Raw genomic sequence first — 21399 nt, forward strand, 5'->3', positions numbered from 1 at the left:
GTGGCGTCACGCGGCCAGCCTGCCCCCGGGCCCCTCGGCGCATGCGCAAGAGCTCGCGAGCCGTCCTTGGACGCGAGCGACGCCGCTTGCGCCTGCGCGCAGCGATTCTCCCGCCAGGCCCCGCCCGCTGCCTCCCGCCCGCGCCTGCGCACAGCGCGCTTTGTTCCCCCTCCCCTCGGCGCGTCTCGCTCCCCACCATTTTGTGCCGTGATCGCAAGGTTCGCTGTTGGGTTGTGCCGTGTTCTCCTGCGCATTTGGGCTCGAGGCGAAATACTGAAGGGGCCTTGATGGCGGAGAGTCAATCAGCGGCCGGACTGGGGGATTTCACATCCCTTGGCGGGGCCGCAACTTTTGGTTCGGAACCTGAAACTCGGCGGCTGAGCGAGCTACGAGTCATCGACTTGCGGGCCGAGCTCAAGCGGCGTAACTTGGACAGCGGCGGGAACAAGAGCGTCCTCATGGAGCGGCTGAGGAAGGTGAGGCAGAGCGCGGCGGGGGGAGGCGGGGGGGCAGTGGCGTGAGGCCATCCGGGTCCTTTGTCTGTGGCGCTCTCGGCGCGTGCGCGCTCGGGGCCGGGCCTGGAGCGGGGCGGCCCTGAGGGGAGCGGGGCTCCGGTGCTGCTGCCGGGCCCCCGCGGGGTGTTGTTGGGCTCCAGCGTGTCCCCTTTGCTCCGGCCGCTGCAGAGCCATTGCCTTTGCGGGGCTTCATTACGCCGCTCTGTGGTGTGGGCGCCCATTCCGCCGCCCGCGCTCCGTCGCCGCTCTGGAGCGCGGCTCAGATTGCGCTGGGTGGAATTTGATATGGCCCCGACCTTTCCGTTGTTGCCTGACCCCGACGTCCGCGCGTCCTTCCCCGATTTACTCTCCCGTTCCCCCGACATACACGCATATGCCCCTTTCTCACATCTCTCCTCGTCCTTTCTCTCTATACCGTTCATAGAATGGGTGAAGTTGGAAGGGATCACAGTGGGTGATCTGCTCCGGTAGGGTTTTGTCCTAGAGCCCATGGTACAGGATTTCGTCCAGACAGTTCTTGAGTATGTCCAGTGAGAGAGACTTCACACGCTCCCTGGGCAATCTGTTCCAGTGCGCGGTCACTCGCACAGTAAAGAATATTATCCTCCTATTCAGGTGCAACTTTCTGTGCATCAGTTTCTGCCCTATTGCTTGGCACCACCACACTTCACCCGACTCCATCTCTCCGACCTCTCTGGAATGTGTTCTCACAGACTTCCATGAGGCCAGAACGGCACGGTCAGCCTTGGCCCTTTTATGGGTTCTAACAGGCCTGCACATTGAGAAAAAACTCATGCACCTGAGCTCCTGTAAGAGTCTCTCCCAGTGTTATACCATTAATGTGCTTATTTGCAGAGTAGTAGCTTGATTTGGCTGTGGGGATTGTGTGTGTGTTGCAGCTTATTATTTAGTATTTCTGACAGGTGATACAGCTGCCTGGCTGTATCACCTGAACTGGGGAGAGATGCCAATGTTTCCATGTCACAAATCCTTAAAAATGCAGTTGTGGTTAAATCCTAGCAGGCAGCCAAGCACCACATGGCCACTCACTCAGGATGAGGGCTAGAAGTGGAAGGGTGAAAGGGGATAGTAAACTTGTGGGATTGTGACAAAGATAGTTTCATAATCTTAAGAAATGTAAGGGTCAAAAAAAAAGACATGGATGAAAGAAATTAATAAAGCACGTAAGACAAACAAGTGACATGAAAGAAAATAATTCCATAGTGTCAACCAGCTCAACTGATGCTGAGCCAGCCCCCAAGTAATGGCAGCCCCACCAGCTTCCACCAGTTTTATTACTGAGCACAAGACCCTTTGGGCAGTTGTCTCGCTGTGTCCCTTCCCAATTCCTTGTGGCCCCTATCCTGCTTGCTGGGGCAGAGGAGCAGAAGAGCCCTTGGCTCTGTGTAAGCTCTGCTCAGCAGTATCTAAAACATCCCTGTGTTATCAGCACTGTTCTCAGCACAAACTCAAACCACAGCCCCCTATCAGCTGCTGTGAAGAGAATTAACTGCCCATCCCAATCCACTACAAATGCACACAAGCAAATAATACAGTGGATATAATCCTGCTGTCTCCAACAGGCCATTGAGGAGGAAGGAGGAGATCCTGACGAAATTCCCGTGGCCTCAGAGCTGACCACGAAAAGAATGCCAAAGAGAACTAGCAAAGGTATGGTGTCTGGACACTTGCCGTTCCACTGTTTGCACGTAGCTAGAATTTGGCATGCAAACTTGATTTCTCCTGTTACATTAGTTTAATTTTTTTAAAAATTGCTTTTTACCTTATGGAAAATGGTAAAACTCTTTTGCATTAATGAGCAATAACAATTTTAAGTGATAATATGACACCTGACTGTATTTTATTAGCAAGTCTTGAAAAGTGAAGATGAAACCACAAATTGCAGATGTTTCTGTATTTGTTACCATGTGTAGAATTGTGTCAGGTACAGAGCAAGCAGCTGCAGCATAAGCTCCATGGAAAGCCCCTATAATTATATTTAAACTATATTTAAACTGTAGCTATATTTAACCATATGTTGCTTCAAAATATTAAATATTCTGCGTGCCATGTTACTTGTGGCTTATTTGAAGTGCTCATGGCCAGTTCTTAAAGAATATTTTCTGAAAAGAAACAGATTATTAAGCTGCTGCTTCTAAGTCAGACTGGCTAAAAATAGAGAAAGAGCTGTTGTCTTTGAATAGCAGTAGGAGTTTGGGAGTGACAGATGTGCATAAATGTGATTCGTGTCCAAGATCTTGAAAGTAAATACTCATTCTGAATCCATTTAATTAAGGGAGGTGTTTTTGTAACAATCTTAAGGTGTTACTTTTAAATGGATTACCCAGAGGGTGTTGTGTCTTTTTAGGTTTTGAAGTGTTGTGGAATGAGACTGTAGCTTTAGAAAAATACTGTGCTACTTGTAGTTCATGTTCCTGCTTCTTGCTTTTATGGAGTGGCAAGGTGACCTCAGTTATATCCATACTGACCCAGACTTCTGAATCCGCCTCGTAATGATTACTTGCTGAAACAAACTGAGTGTTCAAGAGATAATTCACCAAAGCTTAAACATGTTACAAAATGTAGTGCTACATCTCACTGCAGTGATATTGTTTGTAGGAAGGAAACCAGAAGAAGAAGGTGTGGAAGACAATGGTCTAGAAGAAAACTCCAGAGATGGGCAAGTAAGTGAAATCATGATTGCAGTTACTAAGAAAGTGCATCAGGTAACCTGCAATAACTACACATTACCCTTTTTCTCTCTGTAGGAGGATATTGAAGCAAATCTGGATACCTTGCAGGATATTGACATGATGGATATTAGTGTTTTAGATGAAGCTGAAATAGATAACAGCAGTGCTGTAGACTGCGGAGAAGATTATAGTCCTGACAATATTCTTGATTCTTTGTCTGATAATAAAGATAATGTCGAAGCAGAAATGAAGGAACTTCCTGATCAGCTAACAGAAAATGAGGTGAGTGAGTAGAGGTCTTTGTAATTTTCCAGAAGATATTTAATAGGGATATGGGCACATAAGGTATTTCAATCCAGTAGAATATCGGATCTGAATGTGATCTGGATTCTATTTCCCATTCACAGCTCTCATGTCCTAGTGTTTTAAGTGGTAAATATTCTTGAGGCTTGAAATGTTCTCAGTAGATGAGTTGCCATCTTCTCTACCTTTCAGTATCACCTTTGCTTGCTGTGAAAGGAGTCTGGAATTGAAAATGCTGTGTTAGTGTCTGTATTCCCTCTTCCTGTTTATATGTTCTATACGTCAAAGTGTATATATGCATACACCCAGCCATGTAGGTGTTTATGGGGAGAGAGAAAAATACATTTTCAACTTAGGTAATTTGGATATCTTTTTTGCAGACAAAATGCTCTGGGTTAAGGAAGTTGTGTTGTTCTGTTTTCTTATGGAGATTAATAAAAGAAGAACTTCCTGTGTTGCCCTGTTCTGACATTGCCAGGCTTTTGGCTTGGTCTTGAGAGCAGCTTGCAATGTCTTTTGCAGATAGCACAGGGTTATCCATATGTCACATTCACTCCCCAAATATTATCCTTCTTGGATCCTTGTGGGTTTGGGTTTTTTATTTCTTTTAGGCTGTTCACTCACAAAACAGAACATATTCTCCTTCTTTGCCTTCTGCATATCTGCTTCAACTTCTTATCGTTTACCTTCTTTCAACTGAAAAGGGAGATTTTCTCAAAGCCTTTTTGTTTGACTGGTCTGTTAGTGCCATGGGAAAGCCAAGACCCTTGGGCTCAAAAAGTGTCAGCATCCTGTTCTGTGGACCCTTCACTGGGCAGACCCCTGGATCAGAGAGATCACACACAATCAGAGCGTAACAGAGCCCCCTGCCCCAGGTCTCCTCAGTTGAGTGTGTTACTCACTGCAGGCAGCTGTTGGTGCCTTTGAAGGACTCACACCCAACCTTTTATGGAATAACATCATTAATGTCATGGAAAATTGTGACAGATTAAGGCTTAAGGATTGCTGGTGGTAGTATCTGTCTGAAAAAAAACTCCCCCACTATACTAACCAGCTTTAATTCCTAACAAAAGCTGGCTGGAGTTCATCATGCTTAAGAGTATTCTTACTCAACAGACATCCCTAAAGGGGAGAAGACAGGTTCAGACTGTTACAGTGGAGCCTCCCCCAACTTCTCCACACTTTTAGCTTACTTTTGTACTGTTTTTACATTTAGGTGGAGCTTGAGTGACTCTAGTTGTACGTCCTGTTCACTGGGGGGTGGTCATACCTTGGAGGTGGGTGACATCAGTATTACATCTGAGGTAACCCTTGGCACAGAGCTGTGCGTTTCCCTGGCTCAACAACAAGAAATCTTCTTTGTTTTCCTTTGGTTGACAGCTACTCTGTGGCTTACCAGCTACAAGGTACCTCTGAGTTCCCCCCTCTTGCAGGGATTTCAACAGAGCCTGGCTGTGGTGTCTGCACTCCCAACAGAGCATTCAAACACAAAGGCTTGGGAGAAAATCTCCCCTTTCATGGAACTGAACACAGAGTCATTGCAACAGCATCCACTTCACCTGAAAGGCAATTTTGTGCTGTTCTGTAAATTAATCTCATGTAACCAATGAATTTTGGTTGCATCTTACCCTCAGCTCTTTAAGGAAGTAAGATTTTTGGGATATGTTTTTGGTTTGGAGAAGTGTAAAGCTGAGTCAGCTTCGTTTCTAATGTGTTTTTTTCATTTAGGAGCTAAAGTTAAAAAGTGGGAAAATGAAAAAACATGTTCAGTAACCACAGAAATGTGAAATAAGACTAAGAATAACTTACAAATAGACAATGTTCTGTTAAAATTAAAATGAAAAGTAATTGGAGAAAGATGTTTAAATATGAGGTATGTTTACATGTTGTTCATTTTTGGGTCACACTCTGAAGTAGTAAGTGAGATCTGTCAAGCACTTGAATATATTTCATGTTTTCTTGAAAGGGAAAATTAAATACAGGTGTATTCTCCTTAAGCTGCTTTTGGTAAGAAATGCTTTCATTCCTTTTTTACTCTTTTAGGAAGATTATGATGAAATTGAAAACAATTTAGAAGCCTCCTCTTCTGATTTAATTGAAATGAAGGTAAACTGAAAATGTAGCTGTATTTCAGATTCTCATGTCATATTATTAATATTTACTCAGTTCTCATACTACAAGAAAGAAAATGTGACTATAATATGAAATTGTAACAGAATCCAAGACATTGGTAACCTTGCTCAGCACGGTCTGTGAAATGAGGGTGCCGTGTGGTTTTCTCCCTCCTTTTCAGTCAGCTCTCAAGACTTCCTTCATTTTCATGGCAGATAAAAAGGGACTTGTTGATTTCTTCTCTCTCCCACTGATTATATAAAGTAGTAGCTGGATTTGTTTTTTACTCTGTAATTGGTGTGGTGGTACACAAAGATACTTTATTGGTCTCTTTAAAATTCGGAGTTATTTGAGAGAATGTAGTTGTGGCTGATATTTTGACTTGGCTTTAATGGGCCAGAAAAGTCACCTGTATAAAATACTTATTTCCAGTGGACAGTGAAAAAAAGTGCTAAATGTAGTAGATGAATTTGTGTAGTTTCAATTTTGGGATTGGGCAGGTGCTATTTTTCTGTGTTAGATGATACATTCTATAAAGTCCTTATTCTGTGGTCTTTTTTTCCCAAACAGAAAATGGAGAAGCTACACTTGGAGCCAGGTACTGTTAAAGAAAAACATATTCCTGTCTTTTCAACTAATACTTTTTAAACCATTAACTATTAAAAAACCCAAGCAAACAAACATAATTTGCATTATTTTTATAATGGACAATCCAGATCATGCAGGGTCATAGAGATTGGAAACCCAATCATATCCCCAGATCTGTGAAGTGATGCTTGAAATACTTCCAGTGAAATGAAATGGTTTAAAAACCTGTTAAACTACATAAATGGATTTAGAGAAGTTTAATCACAGTTTTAAAAGCTAAATATTCTACTTGTAAACAGATCTTGTGATATTGCACACACCTTAACTCTGTTACTAAGTAGAGAGCAGTGAAAGCAGTAAAAAGATATTGTAGGGCATTAAAGTGTAAAGATTAGTTACTGGATACAGAAGAAAGAAGAGAGTTTCTTCATGGAAATTTCATACAGATACTATTCCCTTTCTGGACTGCAAACACACTCATGCACCATCAGAAGATGCCCAGTTCTCATGTTGGACTGTCTCTGCTAAAAGAATTTCACAGAAATTTAAAAATTGAACTCTCAGTGCCTTGATACGTTCAGTTAAGCATCTCGGACTCTGGAAGCTAACTAGAGAAGAAACAGAGCTGAACGATTTGCTGAAGAATATGAAGGCTGAGCCCGAAGTTTTTTGTTAAATCTGTGGGGGCATTTTTCTTCCCTGTTGAGGTGCTAGGGCTGATTTGGCAGTGTGTGAGAGAGCAGTTAGCGTGGTAGCTGTAACACTGTGTACACTAGGGTTTTCCAATCTCTGTGTAGCTTAGCAGTTCTCTTGGTGTTAGTGTGGCAGCCATGCCAGTTCCACATTTGTGATTGCTGTATTTCCCTGGTGATTAAATCTTGTGCCATTCTATTCCTGTTAAATCCGTAGAAAATGAGAAAATACTCGACATTTTGGGGGAAACTTGTAAATCTGAGCTACTTAACGAAGAACCTCCCGAAGCGGAGCGGCCGCGTGCGCAGGAAGCCAGTAACGCGGGGCCAGGCAAGAGGCTGGCTGAGGAAGAGGACGCTCTCGCTGCCGCTCAGTTGGAGGAAGATGCTTTAGCTTTGGACAGCAAATCGGCCCAAGCTTTGGCAAGGAAGGAAGCAAAGCGTTTAGTGGTAGCAAAAGGGGAGACAAGTGAACAGAGCCCCGAGGAAGAGGCCCCGGACTCTGAAGGTGTAGTGGTAGAGACCCTAAGCGATCAGAGTAGCAAACGCTCCCAAGGCCTGGAAGCCTCTAGTGGGGAGACAGCGGAGAAAGGCGCAGGTGCCGAAGCCAGAGATAGCAAAGAAGATGGCAAGAGAACAGAAGACAAAGCTAATTCAGAGGAATCTTCCCCTGCCACTAAAGAGTCCTCAGCCAGTGAGGGCGGTGATCAGAAAAAGAGGTTTGTTTTTTCTCCGTTATAGACCAGATGCTATCTTTTATCATTGGTCCTTAAGTGATGCGAATAAGCTGTTTCCTTCAATTGGCCTCCGAGACTGATGAAATTGTAGCCTATTCCTAAAGGTCTCTTTTATTTCTCCATGTGCAGATATTTTTATTTTTTTAAACGCAATGGGTTTGATTTCTTTCCTTCATCAACCTTCAACGGTTGTTTTCCCAAATTACTCTTATTTGTAATCATCTTCTTAATGTAAGTCTGTTTAAGAATCTGACTTCGTTATTTCTTGTCAGATTTCTTAAATCAAGTATACAAAGGTGTGTTTTCGTTTGCAACATATTTTCTGGTAGGTATTTAATTTTAGCTTTTTTCATAATTTATATTTAGTCACTTTTCTTTCTGACTTGAATAATGTGGTGTTTTTTCTTTAGCCCTGTTGAGGAGGACAGAGATACAAAGATAATCTCAAAAGATGAGAAAGGTATGTTTGTTTTCAAATATAAAACTTCAATGATTGCTTGGATAGCTGTTTGTCTTGGGTGGGTTATTTCAGCAGAAATTGATTGCACTCCAAGCAGTTGTTAAATAGCATAAACTCACTTCTGTCTGGATTTTCTTTATTCACGTTAAAATAAGTATTTTCCTTATATGCATTTTTTCAGAACATGTGCATTGCACTGTTTTGTTTGTATCTTGATTTTTAAAGGTAGATGTTAATACATGGTAAATACGTCTTTTTTGGCACTGGAGATGCTCACTAACAGCTGTTAGTGAGTCAGGAACCTTTTGCAATCGTGTTTGCTCTACTATACACTTAGAATTCTCCTTCCCATCTTCTGTTTTGCTGAAGTGATTTGGGATCTAGAATTCACATATTTACATGCCACAAATCTTACAGTTTAATGTTGTCTTCAAGTTACATTGATTTTATTAAATCTTTGTCCTGCAGATCCTATTCATGGTGCAAGTATGCATCATAAGCAAGAAGAAAATATTTCTATCAGTGTCAGATGCCTTCTTGCTTTTAATACACCAGGCAGCTGAGTCTTTGCAGCTCACCCCACCTCTCTGTTCTCTTCTGCCTGCCCAGGGCTGAAAATTTAGATCTGACTGTTAACATTCTTCTTACATGCTGCTGGCAGGTAGTTCAGCACTTTTAAGTGTGGAAACACCAGCAATTCCTATAAAAAGCAAGAAACTCATTATGAGGTCTGCCTGCCAACTGGACAGGAGGAATTGGTTTGGTTTTAATTGGGGTTTGCAACCCAGACTCACTTCCCTGTCAGCTGCTTTTTCAGAGGTCCTGGGTTATACCTGTTTGCACAAGCTGCTGGACCTCCCTTTCAGCCTTGTTAGAGTCAATTTGGGTTCAGTCTGTAATCTTGTGTTCTCTTACTTCAGAATATCTCAGGGAATGTTCTGTGCATGCTGTCATTTACCTAAGGACTCGAGTGTGTTGTTTTTGTGAGACTGAGAAAACTCTTAGCTGGGTTTGCTTTCAAAGCAGCCTTCAGGAGCTTGGGTGTCTGATAACCACCTTGCTCCTGCATCCCACTCTCCAAAGGACATGCTGTGGTCCATAGCATTTGTTTTATTCCTTTTCTGGCTTAGTGAGCAGCAGTGGTGAGAAGGAGCTGCTTGGCTCTGTAACATTCTCTGCATGCAGAGCAAAGTGACTGAGCCAGAAGGAAGCTAAAAAACTATATACAAGTCAGTTCTGACTCATACATTGCTATGTGCCCACCTGTATGAAAGGATTTTATTTGGGATGAAGAATTTTCTATGTTCCGTGCATTCGTTCTGAAAACTGTGTCAACAAGAGTGCAGAAAAAGAAATTCATGAGCTCACCCTGGTGGATTTGGCAGTCAATGGATGCTCATCTGAAAGATGTCTCCAGTGTTGGTGGTTGGCTCCCAACGTCTGCACTGTTCTTGTTTCTAAGTTAAATTTATTTTCAAGTCCCAGTATTTCTTTGTCTCAAAAGTGCAGTACCATTGCAGGAGCACTTCTTAAAGTCTTATGGGAGGGAAGAACCTGGGGATGCTAAGACTGAGCAATCCTTAATCAAAAAGGACATTAACATAGTCTTAAAAATCTTAAGAAACTCATTGGTAAAATAGCAGAAAATAGGAAAATGGGCACTTTCTTCTTTCTCCAGCATTCTGTTGCCAGAGTAACTGCAGGTAGTAATTTCTAAATTGTAGAAATGTGTGGAGTAAAAGCATCAAAGCCTTTGGCTCAGCTTTTTAAAACACCAAGACAATGCATCCCCCATGTATTTGTGTGCATGGCATACCTTTGTCCGTGCACTTTTGAGATAGATGATGGCAGGTGTATACTCACCTTTACACAAAAAACCTCTCTTTGGTTTGGGTGTTTTTGTAAGAGATTGATACAAATTACTGCATCCTTTCCTAGGAAACTTGTGTAAATATTGATATCTGTGTTCTCAGTTACTCGTGCCAATGACTGAAATTATCAGGAAGTAGAAGATGGAAAGACACCCAAATAGCATTTTGGAAAGGTTCTGGGAAAAATTCCTTCCCTCGATGAAAGAGGTTCTGTAAAATTCCATATATCACCAAAAAACCACCAAAACAGAAGTATGGAAAACAGGGAGCTGGAGTGAAACCCATTCATTGAGGCCTTGAAACTGCCCAGACTGACAGAAGGACAGTAAAGACATTTCAAAGGAGACTGGAAACAGTATCCTTGTGTAAATGCTTCATGCAAACACTAAACCTTGGAGTTCAGGTCAGTCTTTAGTCACCTGATGTTGGGTGTTCAGACTTGGCAAGTTCATTAGCATTTATTAAATTACCTTTGTAGCTGAGAGGGAAAATTGGCCAGGTGTTCTGTAGTTCTTGCATAGCTAAAGCAGGCCAGGTCTTTCCTAACGCCTGCAACTGAAGTCAGACTCTGTATCCCAACTGTGGATCTTTGTGGGCAGAAACAGAGACATTTCCTTGGTTTCTTGATGGTGAATGGCTTTCCTTGGGAGGAATTCTGCATCCCATCAGCATTCCCTTGGAGTTGAGATAAGGAGGCAAGACATGAGCACACCTGGGGTGCAGACACAGTTCCCCACAACTCTTACAGGGATGCTCTCCTTTCCTGTAAGTTACTGGGATCTATTCTGACATGCTTTCAAGAGCCTCACTTAATTCAGAGATGCCCTTGTCCAGTTGCTTTCTTGAAGAATGATATGAAATATTTCTGTATCAAAACTCGTAGTTCCACCCAAATTTTTGAACTTGTAATGCTCCTTACCTTCAGCAAAGCAAATCATGGGAGGAGAGTGTCACATAATGCATTTCACTTGCTCTGTGATTTTAAAAAGTTAAAAATCTGTGATCCTGCTCCATTTTAATTCGCATAATAATTCAAGTAATTAATTCAAATAATTAGGATTTGGGGTATGTTTTGGTTTTGTCTGTTTGTTTTCCCAACTAGGTCGCAGTGCTGGCAGTTCTGGTAGAAACTTTTGGGTGAGTGGATTGGCTTCCACCACCAGAGCTACAGATCTGAAGAATCTGTTTAGCAAATATGGAAAGGTAAGGGGTTATTTTTGTTGGTTTCTTTCTGTTCCAGTGTTTGTTTGGTTTGGTTTTTTTGGCTAGAAACTGTGTTAATAAGACTTTTTAAGCTCCCATCACTGAAGTACCAACGAAAGGAATCCAATTATCAAGAATATTGTGGAATATCAAGGAAAAAATAACACTGAATGACTGGGGTTTTTTTATTCTGTTGCTCACTTCCAAACAAATACAAAATTCCCTTTGTGATCCTTTATTTGAAATAGTCAGTAACTTTACACATTTTTCTGTCTCCTGTGCTGCAGTATGGTATCTTCACCTGCTGAAAATTCACAGTCAGCTATGAATTTAATGTTTATTAAAGACTTCTTTAGGACTAAGTAAAATATGCAGTAAATGTTGAGACAAAATTGCTGGGGAATATCTTAGGAATTGCCTTAGTACCTAAAGTTTCATTTTTGTCAAGAGTTGGCAGTTCCTTTAAAAAACACTTGTTTGGGTAGTTTGGGATATGGGGAGGTGTTGTTTGGTTTTGCTGGCAGGAGAGGTCCTGCAGTTGCTGTTAAGGAAAGACAAAATGTCAAATCTCCCTGTCAGCTGGAAAATGGAAAGAGCTCAATAAAAAGCTGATATCAGAGCCATCAGTAAGGATTTTTGTCAGACCTCTGAGGCCTATTTACAGATTACTGTCAGCTGATTGTAGTAAAAGCAAATGGTATGTGCTGACAACCTGCCATTGAATGTTTTACTGATGAAAATACTCTGAAACTTAAATATGCCTTTACAGATAGGTACAAAAATGGATTAATTGTAGCACAGCTTGGAGTTTGAAAGTCATGGGACTGGTAAAACCTTTTTAATGCTCCTTGTGACACAATACTTCCATTGATTTGCTTAGAATTCCATCTGGTAACCAAAAATGTTGATTATAGAGATGTGCCACTAAATTTTCAATGTGATTAAAAAGTAAACAACAAACAACTTAGTATTTGGTTCTAGATAGATGTCATGGTGCCATTTAGTCATTTAAATAAAATATTGTTATTTTCTTCAGGGTATTAGCAGAGGCAGAGCTTCCTGGAAGTAGATGTACGTGTGCAATAAATTAAATGCTCAGAAGTAGGTTCTTCATTCAGCTGTACTTTGAAACATCACACCTGAAATATGATTGATTTCTCTATTACAAAGTGAGCTGCATTGAATATCTGAGCATAAATAAACACCATTTGTGTGCCTTTTTCAAGCTCTAGTTTTTGGGGAAACTTCCTGTTTTGTAAAGAAGATTGCAGATAACATTGCTGATGTGCCTCAGCAGTGACATACAAACATTTTTTGGAGGGAAGCTGGCACTTAGCAGTTGAGCATTAGTGTGTATGTGGAAATTGCCTTAAAAATTTGTATTGGTTTTTACTATTTTATACTTGAGCAAAGTGATTTTGTTGATGTAGAGTTAGATGCCCTTTTTTTTTGATATTGTTCCCTTGTGGTCTTTCTCCAGAAGAGAATTCAGTCTTTGGCTCCCACCTCTTGATTCAGCTTTTGTAGCATTCCATTGGTAAAAGAAACATAGTCAGCTCCAAGCAATGCTCCTTTTGTATTTGTTAATCTCTCAAAACCAGAAGTTTCCTGCGTGGCAATGGCCAGGAATTAAAAAGAGCAGAAAAGGAGCTTGTAGTTCTTGCTGTTAAACGTGAGGGATTTGTCACAGGGAGAGTAATTCCTGGTTTTTTTGGGAAGGTGGTGGGTGCCAAGGTGGTGACCAACGCTCGCAGTCCTGGCGCTCGCTGCTACGGCTTTGTCACGATGTCCACGGCCGAGGAGGCCACAAAGTGCATCACTCACCTGCACAAGACAGAGCTGCATGGCAAGATCATTTCTGTGGAAAAAGTGAGTACTTGTCCTCAAAGATACCGAGTTCCCACCAGATTGTGCAAATGATCGAGGCCACATTCTCAGCTGATGATGTGCAAAATAAATTTCAGGCAAAAAATGAACCTGCTGGGAAGAAGACAAGTGAAAAAAAAGAGAGTGAAGCAAAGAGAGAAACAGTCAGTGAGAGGTACTGTGTTGAAAATTCTCCTACCAGAGGTGTTTTCTGTTCTTCAGTCTGTGTTGATGTCAGGAAAAACTAAAGTTACAATAAGAATTTCTGTGGCAAACATTCAAAAACAGGAGTACATGGATTTTTTCAGCTTTTACTACAAGATAAACGTCACTTGATGTTCAGTGCCTAATTTAAAATGTTTCTATTGCATGCTTTAAAGTAGGCACTGGAAAGTTGCATTTTCAAGCACACGCTTTAAATTTAGCCTTATTTGGGGTTTAGTAATAATTGTGGAGCTTTCATGTCTTAAGTCTGTAGGAAAGACCATTTGAGAATTTCACTTTCTCCTTACCTTGTGTCTCTCACTGGAATAGAGTTTCCTCCAGGTCCCAGACAGTTAAAAGAAAATTGTCCAAGATCTGTTCCCAGATTGTGTTCCTCCTGAGCACTGTGCTCTTCCTCTCTAGCATTACTGAAAGTAGCTGATTAAGGCACTAAGAGAGTGAATTAAACACTAAGCACTTTGCCTTAATTATCTTCTCGAGGCATAACTTCTCTTAAATGCTACTTGCTGAGAACTTCTTGCTTTTATTTCACCAAGTTGCCTGACAAAAACAGTTCATTGTCACGTTGTGTGAGGAACTTTGTGGACATTAAGCACATGGTGTGCTTAATGGTGTGAATTTGTCCTCATGCTTCCAGTTGAGATACCTGAATCCTGGCCAAGTTCTGACACCTGCACGGGATGGTCTGAATATCTTGTTTTATGGAGCAGGAAGTTGTGGAAGGAAAAGTTTGGAAATCTAATTATGGTTGTTACACATCAGAATTCTACTTCGTTGGTGTGTTGTTGGCATTTTCCTTGAATTTTCTTTTCTCTTAGTCTGTATTAGTCTAATCTGTATCAATATCTATCCACAGACCTGGCGGTGCTAAAAGGGATGAAAAATCTGACCAAAGAGATGATCCTAAAAAGACAGAAGACAAAGATGAAAAGGAAAAAAAAGATAAAGATGAGCAGAAGTCTGGTTCATCAGATCAACCTAAAACTGTTAAATCAGGTAATTTGACTGTTGTTTTTTTTAATAGAGTAAAAGATATGTTGATGTAGGAATATTTAATTGTAGGTAGTTCTTTCCAAAGAAATGTTCTAGGATTGTTTCTGATTGGAAATCCAGAATGTATAAGGGGAAGGGGAGATGTTTGACATTGTGCAATCCTTAAAAGAAGTACCTGGGTTAGGTGGAGTGAAAGAATTGGTTTTGAAGAGAGAGTTAAATGCCCATTCTCACATTTTAGAGAACAGAACTTCTGGCGTAGCAATGAGTGGTGTGCATCATGTAGTTTGATTGTTTTTTTCCACTTCTGATTTATTTAGGAAGTAAAGGAACAGAGAGAACAGTAGTCATGGATAAATCCAAAGGAGAACCTGTTATTAGTGTGAAAACATCCACTACATCAAAAGACAGAGTAAGTAATGCTTCTGCATGGAAAACATCTTCCTTAGAAACAAATCCTGAATCCTGCCAGGCTACATGCAACCCACACTTGTCTTGCCAGTTTGTCAAATTAGAGTTTCTGTAGCAGGGATTTAGATCTTAATTAGTAAAATACCTCTCATTTGGCCAACACCATATTCATCACTCAAATCCTGCTAAACAAATGAGGCAAGGTATTACTGTCTTAATATATGGTGTCTGTAACGTTAGAAAAAGAACAGCTTTTGGAAAAAAGCAGGGCCCAACCTTGGAGATATGAACTGTACAAATGGAAACAGAGCTTAAGAGTATTGTTTGTGATGGTTGTCGTTTAATAAATTAAAGTTTCTTTTTTAAATACAGAGTGTTAAGAGCCAGGACCGCAAATCAGAGAGCAGAGAGAGACAAGGGATTGTCCCCTTTGACAAAATCAAAGCACAGCGAAAAATGAGGGAGGCAGAGCAGCGCCGGTAAGAGCAGCACTGACATTGTTTGGGTTTTTTTGCCTAAAATATATATATCTTTTATTTTTATTAAAATAAGACTGAGAGAGAAAAAGGCCTTCAATTTTTTTTCCCCTCTTGTAACTTTGTTTATTTTTATGGGTATCTGTTGAACTTAATTTAGGTATTTAATTCTTTTTGGTGGGGCTTTTTCTTTGTTTCATATGTTTAATAGATTCATGTTTAAAGATGATAATTGCCACCCTTCAGATTCCTTGCTAGAACTGTGACCTGAATTCCATGTTTTCTGCACATTACAAAACTTTATTTCTCACCTGACAGTAGTTGAATTGAACAGGGGGAAAATGCTTTTGTTATTTTTATTGGAGAGGAAAAAGTTTCTCCCTCATAGTTAAATTCCTGAGCTTTAGTGGAGTCATTATCCACCATACCATCCCAGCTCTCTTCACAGAAATAAAATATTCTTCACAGATATTTTGTTTCAGTATAAGAAATGAACTGTGGGCAATTGGATTCAGATTCTCCTGACCATATGGAAGTATATGGGGGCAATTGGATTCACATTCTCCTGACCATATAGAAGTATTCACCCCCAGGGTGGGTTTTGTGGGAGTCATTTGATCAGTTTCTAAATAAATTCATGTGTACACTGAATATCTTTCCCTCCATGCCCTTCCCAGGTGTAATTTCAAGGAGATCATGCAAGTTTGCAGCCACTGTGGTTTTAATTTTTAACACTTTGCCTTTTATTTTACCTTGCTTTATTCTTTGGAGCATTCCACATGTAACTTTTGCCTGTTGAAACAGCACACGCGAGCGCCGGGAGAGGCAGCAGCACCTCCAGACCATCCGCGAACGGGAAGAGAGGGAGAGGCTCGAGATTGCTCGGGAGAGACTGGAAATCGAACGGCAGCGTCTGGAACGGGAACGGATGGAGAGGGAGAGGCTGGAAAGGGAACGGATGCACATCGAGCACGAGAGGAGGAGGGAGCAGGATCGGATCCAGCGCGAGAGGGAGGAGCTGCGGCGCCAGCACGAGCAGCTGCGCTACGAGCAGGAGCGGCGCTCTGCCATGAGGAGACCTTATGACATAGATGGCAGGTAAAGCCACCAAATCCAAGTGATGCCACTGGAAAACATCACTGCTGGGTTCTGTCTCATCAGCCTGGGCTGGAAAAAGCCGTACATGTGCTCTCAGCAGTTGTTGGTTGCATTGAGATGATCATATTTAATAGCTCAGGCTTTTCAACGCCCTTTTGAACTTAATTACCCTTCTTTTGGTTTGGAAGGAGGACCAATATCAAAAGGCATTATCTGGGCTAAAATGAGTCTGTTCTGTCTTTCAGGAGGGATGATCCCTACTGGCCAGAGGCAAAACGAATGGCCATGAATGACAGGTACCACTCAGATTTCAGTCGCCAGGATCGCTTCCATGACTTTGATCACAGGGATCGTGGGCGTTACCAGGAGCATTCAATAGACAGGTTGGTGTCTTACCTCCACTCGTGCCTGAAAACAAAAGACAAAAATACATTTTTAATGTCACATTTTGCTGCCTTTACTTAAAGTAGGTGTGTGCTTGGTTTGCATTTTATTTTTCAAGTGCTGTTTAGTGGCTGTGGTCTTTCTCTTCCAAAACCATGAAAAGATTTGTACTGTGACATGAGTTAAAGCTTCTGGCAGGCTTGGGCAAAGTATTTTTACAATTCTACATATTTATAGGATTCTGGAAAACTTCTCAATAATATTTTAGGCACCTAGAATTCTAACAAGAATATTTTGGTTTATACCTTAGGACTAACTGGATTTTCCAGGAATCCAAAATGTGTCGTGGTTTCCATATGTTCCAGCTGTTTATGCCTTTTGTTGATGTGACACGATGTGCAGGATTTTTCATCTGTGTTTTACATAGATGGATTTTTACAGACTGCTGTGTGTTTTACTACCACAGTCTGATTCTAATCATCTGTTTCTAGGAGAGATGGCTCCAGGACAATTATGGGAGATCGGGATGGACAAGTGAGTTGCTTTATAGAGCTACAGAAATATCTTAACATCTTATAACCTGATTTTCTATAGTGTGTGTGAGATTAAATTTCAGTAGTTGAGAATTACATTATATCCACCAAAATATGTTTGAGTAATCAGATTGTCTTGTTTTCTTCAGTAGGATGAAATTCAGTTCAAAGACTTACTATAGAAGTTAGATATAATTATTTTGATAGAAATCAAAGCAAGTGAGTTGTGTCAAAAGAGAGTATTCCGAAAGATTGCATAGAAGAGGCAAAAGTACAAAAATACATATTCACTCTATGAGGTTACATGGAAGTAAGAGCTGAACTGTCGAGATGTTTGTGTTTGAGGGCTGGGGGAAGGACCTTCAGGGCTCATTCAAGCAGAGATTAATTTTAGGGAGTCATAGAATCCTCAGTGGCCTTTACTATGAGGTTTGGAGGGACATGGGTAGACTGGAGAGTTGGGCTGAGGGGAATGTCATGAAGTTCAAGAGCAGGAAATGCAGAGTCCTGGGCTTATCTTACCAATGTGCTTTAGCTCCTGATGGGAGGGAGGATATGGATAAGGTGCAGCCAGGTGCCACAGTGGTGCCCACTGACAAGAGTCAGTGAGCACAAACTGAAACACAATTCCACCTGAAGACAATTCAAATCCCCTTTAACTGGCAATGCTAGAACAGGTTGCCTGGAGAACCTGGGAAGATCCTCAAAACCCACTGGGAGACTCTCCTGGACAGCCTGTCCTGGCTGACCCTGAGGAGATGTCAGGAGGTCCCTTCCCTCCCAGCTGATTCTGAGATGGAGGAATTACAGCTGAGCAGGTTTAAACAGTGAGCAGGTCTGTGTGTGCAGCCCTGTAAGAGCTCTCTGTGCCTTCCAGCATTACCCAGACGAGCGCCACGGAGGCCCCGACCGGCACTCGCGGGACTCCCGGGAGAGCTGGGGCAGCTACGGCTCTGACAGAAGGATGAGTGAGAGCAGAGGGATACCCCCACAGTCACGGTGAGTACTAAAAGCACCTCTTCTTGTGCACCTAAGGAGTATTTCCATATGTCAAAGTTTTTGGAAGTACAGTTCTTTTTTTTCCAGCTTTCACCACAGTGTTGGATGGACTGCAAATGTTTCGATGCCGTGTGCATCAAAACGTGCACTTGGAATGATTTTTTTTTTTTAATACCTCCACATCTTAAAGTCATCATGCTTTCCATTAATTTTAACTAATATTCCTATGAAAGCTTGCTATTTTCAGAATAGTGGTTCTTCCTCGGTATCTTATTTAGTTGTCATCTTGGTTTGAGCAGAAAGATTCTTCTGAGATTTGACTTAGCAGCACTATAAATACAAGATTCACATGAGCCTTGGTAAAGCATTTGAGTACGTTTGTGACTTGGATTCAAATATAAAAACTATTTCTTGTGCTCTGGCTCATATGAGAAGATGGGAACTTCATGTTTTTACAGGGATGGACGTGACTGGGGAGATCACAGTCGAAAGTTTGAAGGGCACCAAGATCGTTCCTGGCAGAGCAGCGTGGATGGAGGGATGATAGGACGGGATCATGAGCGATGGCAAGGTATGGTTCTTGCACAGCTCCTTAGCTGTGCCATGTAAAGAAGAAGATACAGACATTATTCTTGGAGATGAAGTAAAACTTGCTGTGGATATAAAGGGAGCATTTGAACTTCTTTAGGTGGCGGTAGAGGCAGACCGGGCCATGTGATGCATCGTGGAGGCATGTCAGGGTAAGAACTTTAAAAGCAGCAAAGTGGTTTTCTTCCTTTTAAGGGGCATTTCTTCTATTTAAATTAGCCAGAGAAACATTCTATGGGAGTATCAGTTATCTAATTTGTTACTTAAGTGTCAAGGAATAATAAAATAATCCCCATGGCTTTTATGTAGTGCATCCTATGGAAGAGTGAAAAATCATGCAAAAAGAACACCCGTTCTAGCAATCTGACTGTACCAGCATGAGAGAACATTAAAATGTCTAAATCCCTTTCCAGGCGTGGCAGTTTCATGCAGGGTGGCAATCAGAGTCAGATCATGCACGGAGGAGGAATGCAAGGAGAAGGATTTGCTGGCCAGGAAAGAGCAAACAGACCGAACGATCCTCGTTTCAACCGTCGCTACTGATTGTGTTTGGTTTTTCATGCAAGGTGGCAAGTGAAACAGATCTGTTACCCAGGGTTACCATTAATTGTAACTTATGGGCTACTGTAAGTGTAATTTTTTTTAAGCTGCTGCCATATTATGTCACTCAATCCAATGTGAACTCATTTGTTTTGTAAGGTGTTGTTCATATCCCATTTAAAAATGTTTGTTAATGAAGCATTCCATTTTCCATAAATAAATGCCAGTTTACAGTTACTTGCTTTGTTTCAGCAGTCCCTGTCAAACTGATTTCTTCAGCTGTATGTTAAACCATTTAAATCTGTGTCAAAGATGGAAGTGTCAAAATGCCTTACAGGTGTCCCTTCGCACTCCCAGAAATAATGAAATACTGTGGTTTACCTCAGAGCTGTCAAAGTTAACAACCAGCCCATGTGCCACCATGAGTGAACGTTGGTGGATCAGAGTGGTCAAAATTTGAACACCCTGCCACTGCAAAATTGCCATAGGAGCTTGTAGGGCAAGCAGTGAAGAATTCTTTTCATCTGGTCTCATGTGCAAGATAATGTCTGAAAAAGGAGTTACATTCTGTGATAGCAGCACAGCTTCTGTAAGAGACAGTGCAGAGGTGCTTGTGAACCCACAATCACTTTATTTAGCTTCTGATGGATCAGGGTAGCCCAAAACTCCACCAGTTTTAGCTCAGTAATTTTACCTAGCAATCTATAACTGCCTTAGAAGTAATCCATAATTTCCTTAGAAGCAGCCACTGGCTGTACTTTAGATTCATTTTAAGAATGTGTTGAGGACCTAACATGATTGAGATTGGTGCAAATGATCTGTTGCTTTGTCAAATCCAAATTATAATTTATCTTTGTGCAGATACCTCTGGAGCAACATGACCTTAGCCTTACCCTAAAATGGTTTTTATGATGCCAAGAGGGAAAAAAATCCTGTTACTTTCATTTGTAGGGTCACTGGGGTTTTTTCCATCTTTAGAGAAGGGGTTTTTATGAGTTGCCTGAAGATATTTTTTCATTCATCAATGGAGAAAGCATATTACAACAATGAAGCTTAGGAGAGCAATCATCAAAGGGCAAAAAAGTGGTAGAGAAGGTCCTGAAAAGCACAGAGAACTCGAGTTCTAAGCATACCAGAGCTGCAGTATTCTGTTTGTACACAGACACAGCACACTTTGTTCAGAGTGGTTATATTTGGTTTGTAGCAAAAGCCAGAGAGAGGATAACTCTGTAGATGAGTGTCAGAATTTCCTTAGTGGGAGGTTTGGCTCAGTGAGATGGGGAGTAGACCTGGAACCGAAGTTGTGCTGCTTCAAGATCAGTGGACATTGGAAAGTTAGGGAAGAAATGGGGCATTGAGAGAGGTTATCTGGGTTCTGGAGTGAGGTGAAGCATCTGGCACCTGCAGGACACATCTCCCAAGGTTTACTGAGCTTGCAGCTTCCATCTGGACCATCAGCTTTAAGAGCTGCTGATGGACCCATCCTTCAGGAACTAACTTAAGCACTTTTTAAAGCCATTTGCATCTTAAGCAAATCCTCTGAAATCTCTGGGCAGTTGGCTTCATCGTGTATCTATTTGTTAAAAACGGAAACAAAATTGCAAATCCTTCTTTATCCTCCTGTTTTAAATTTGCTTCCTAATTTGAGTAAGGACTCAACCTTCTCTCCCCTCCCACTGCTGTTTCCTGTTCCACAGTTGTGTTTTGGCTCATTCTGTAATTATAACAATCCCATCAAAAAGGGTTAAAAACACAGAATCAATCTGTAACTTTATTTTACAATACTGATGCCTTCCAGGCTATTGGTGCCCCTTACATTTGTCTTGGCTGTGACTGAAAAGTGACCTCATGAAAGTTTTCATCTATGTTAAAATGAAAATATGCACAGTCTGCCAACTGGGGCACAGTGGATGCTAACAGAATGTTTCATGCAGATAAACTGCTCACTTACTCTCCCCTGTGCTTGTCTGATCATCCTAGGCCATCTTTTACAGCGTATTTTACTGTTACCTTGGTTTTTTTAATTTTTTTTTTAACTCTTGTTGGCTTGGTTTGAATTAGATGGCATTCACCGTCAAGATTAATTCAGCTTCAGAATAATCTGTTTAGTTT

General features: G+C 41.4%; 1 protein-coding gene across 1 annotated transcript; it reads left to right on the top strand.

Moving 5' to 3' along the window:
- Positions 1-150: 150 nt before the first annotated feature.
- LOC125318026 (scaffold attachment factor B1-like) lies at positions 151-19524 on the top strand. Its single transcript, XM_048288369.1, has 21 exons — positions 151-476; positions 2099-2186; positions 3135-3199; positions 3284-3490; positions 5555-5617; positions 6194-6221; positions 7121-7622; positions 8051-8100; positions 11074-11174; positions 12894-13043; positions 13139-13215; positions 14122-14261; positions 14579-14670; positions 15042-15148; positions 15950-16243; positions 16489-16626; positions 17119-17161; positions 18038-18159; positions 18618-18730; positions 18848-18899; positions 19161-19524. Exons 1-21 carry the CDS (start codon positions 288-290, stop codon positions 19288-19290), a joined length of 2751 nt encoding a protein of 916 aa, XP_048144326.1. The 5' UTR covers positions 151-287; the 3' UTR covers positions 19291-19524.
- Positions 19525-21399: the final 1875 nt, after the last annotated feature.

The sequence above is a fragment of the Corvus hawaiiensis genome, chromosome 28, assembly GCF_020740725.1.
Source record: "Corvus hawaiiensis isolate bCorHaw1 chromosome 28, bCorHaw1.pri.cur, whole genome shotgun sequence".
NCBI classification, from domain to species: Eukaryota; Metazoa; Chordata; class Aves; order Passeriformes; family Corvidae; genus Corvus; species Corvus hawaiiensis.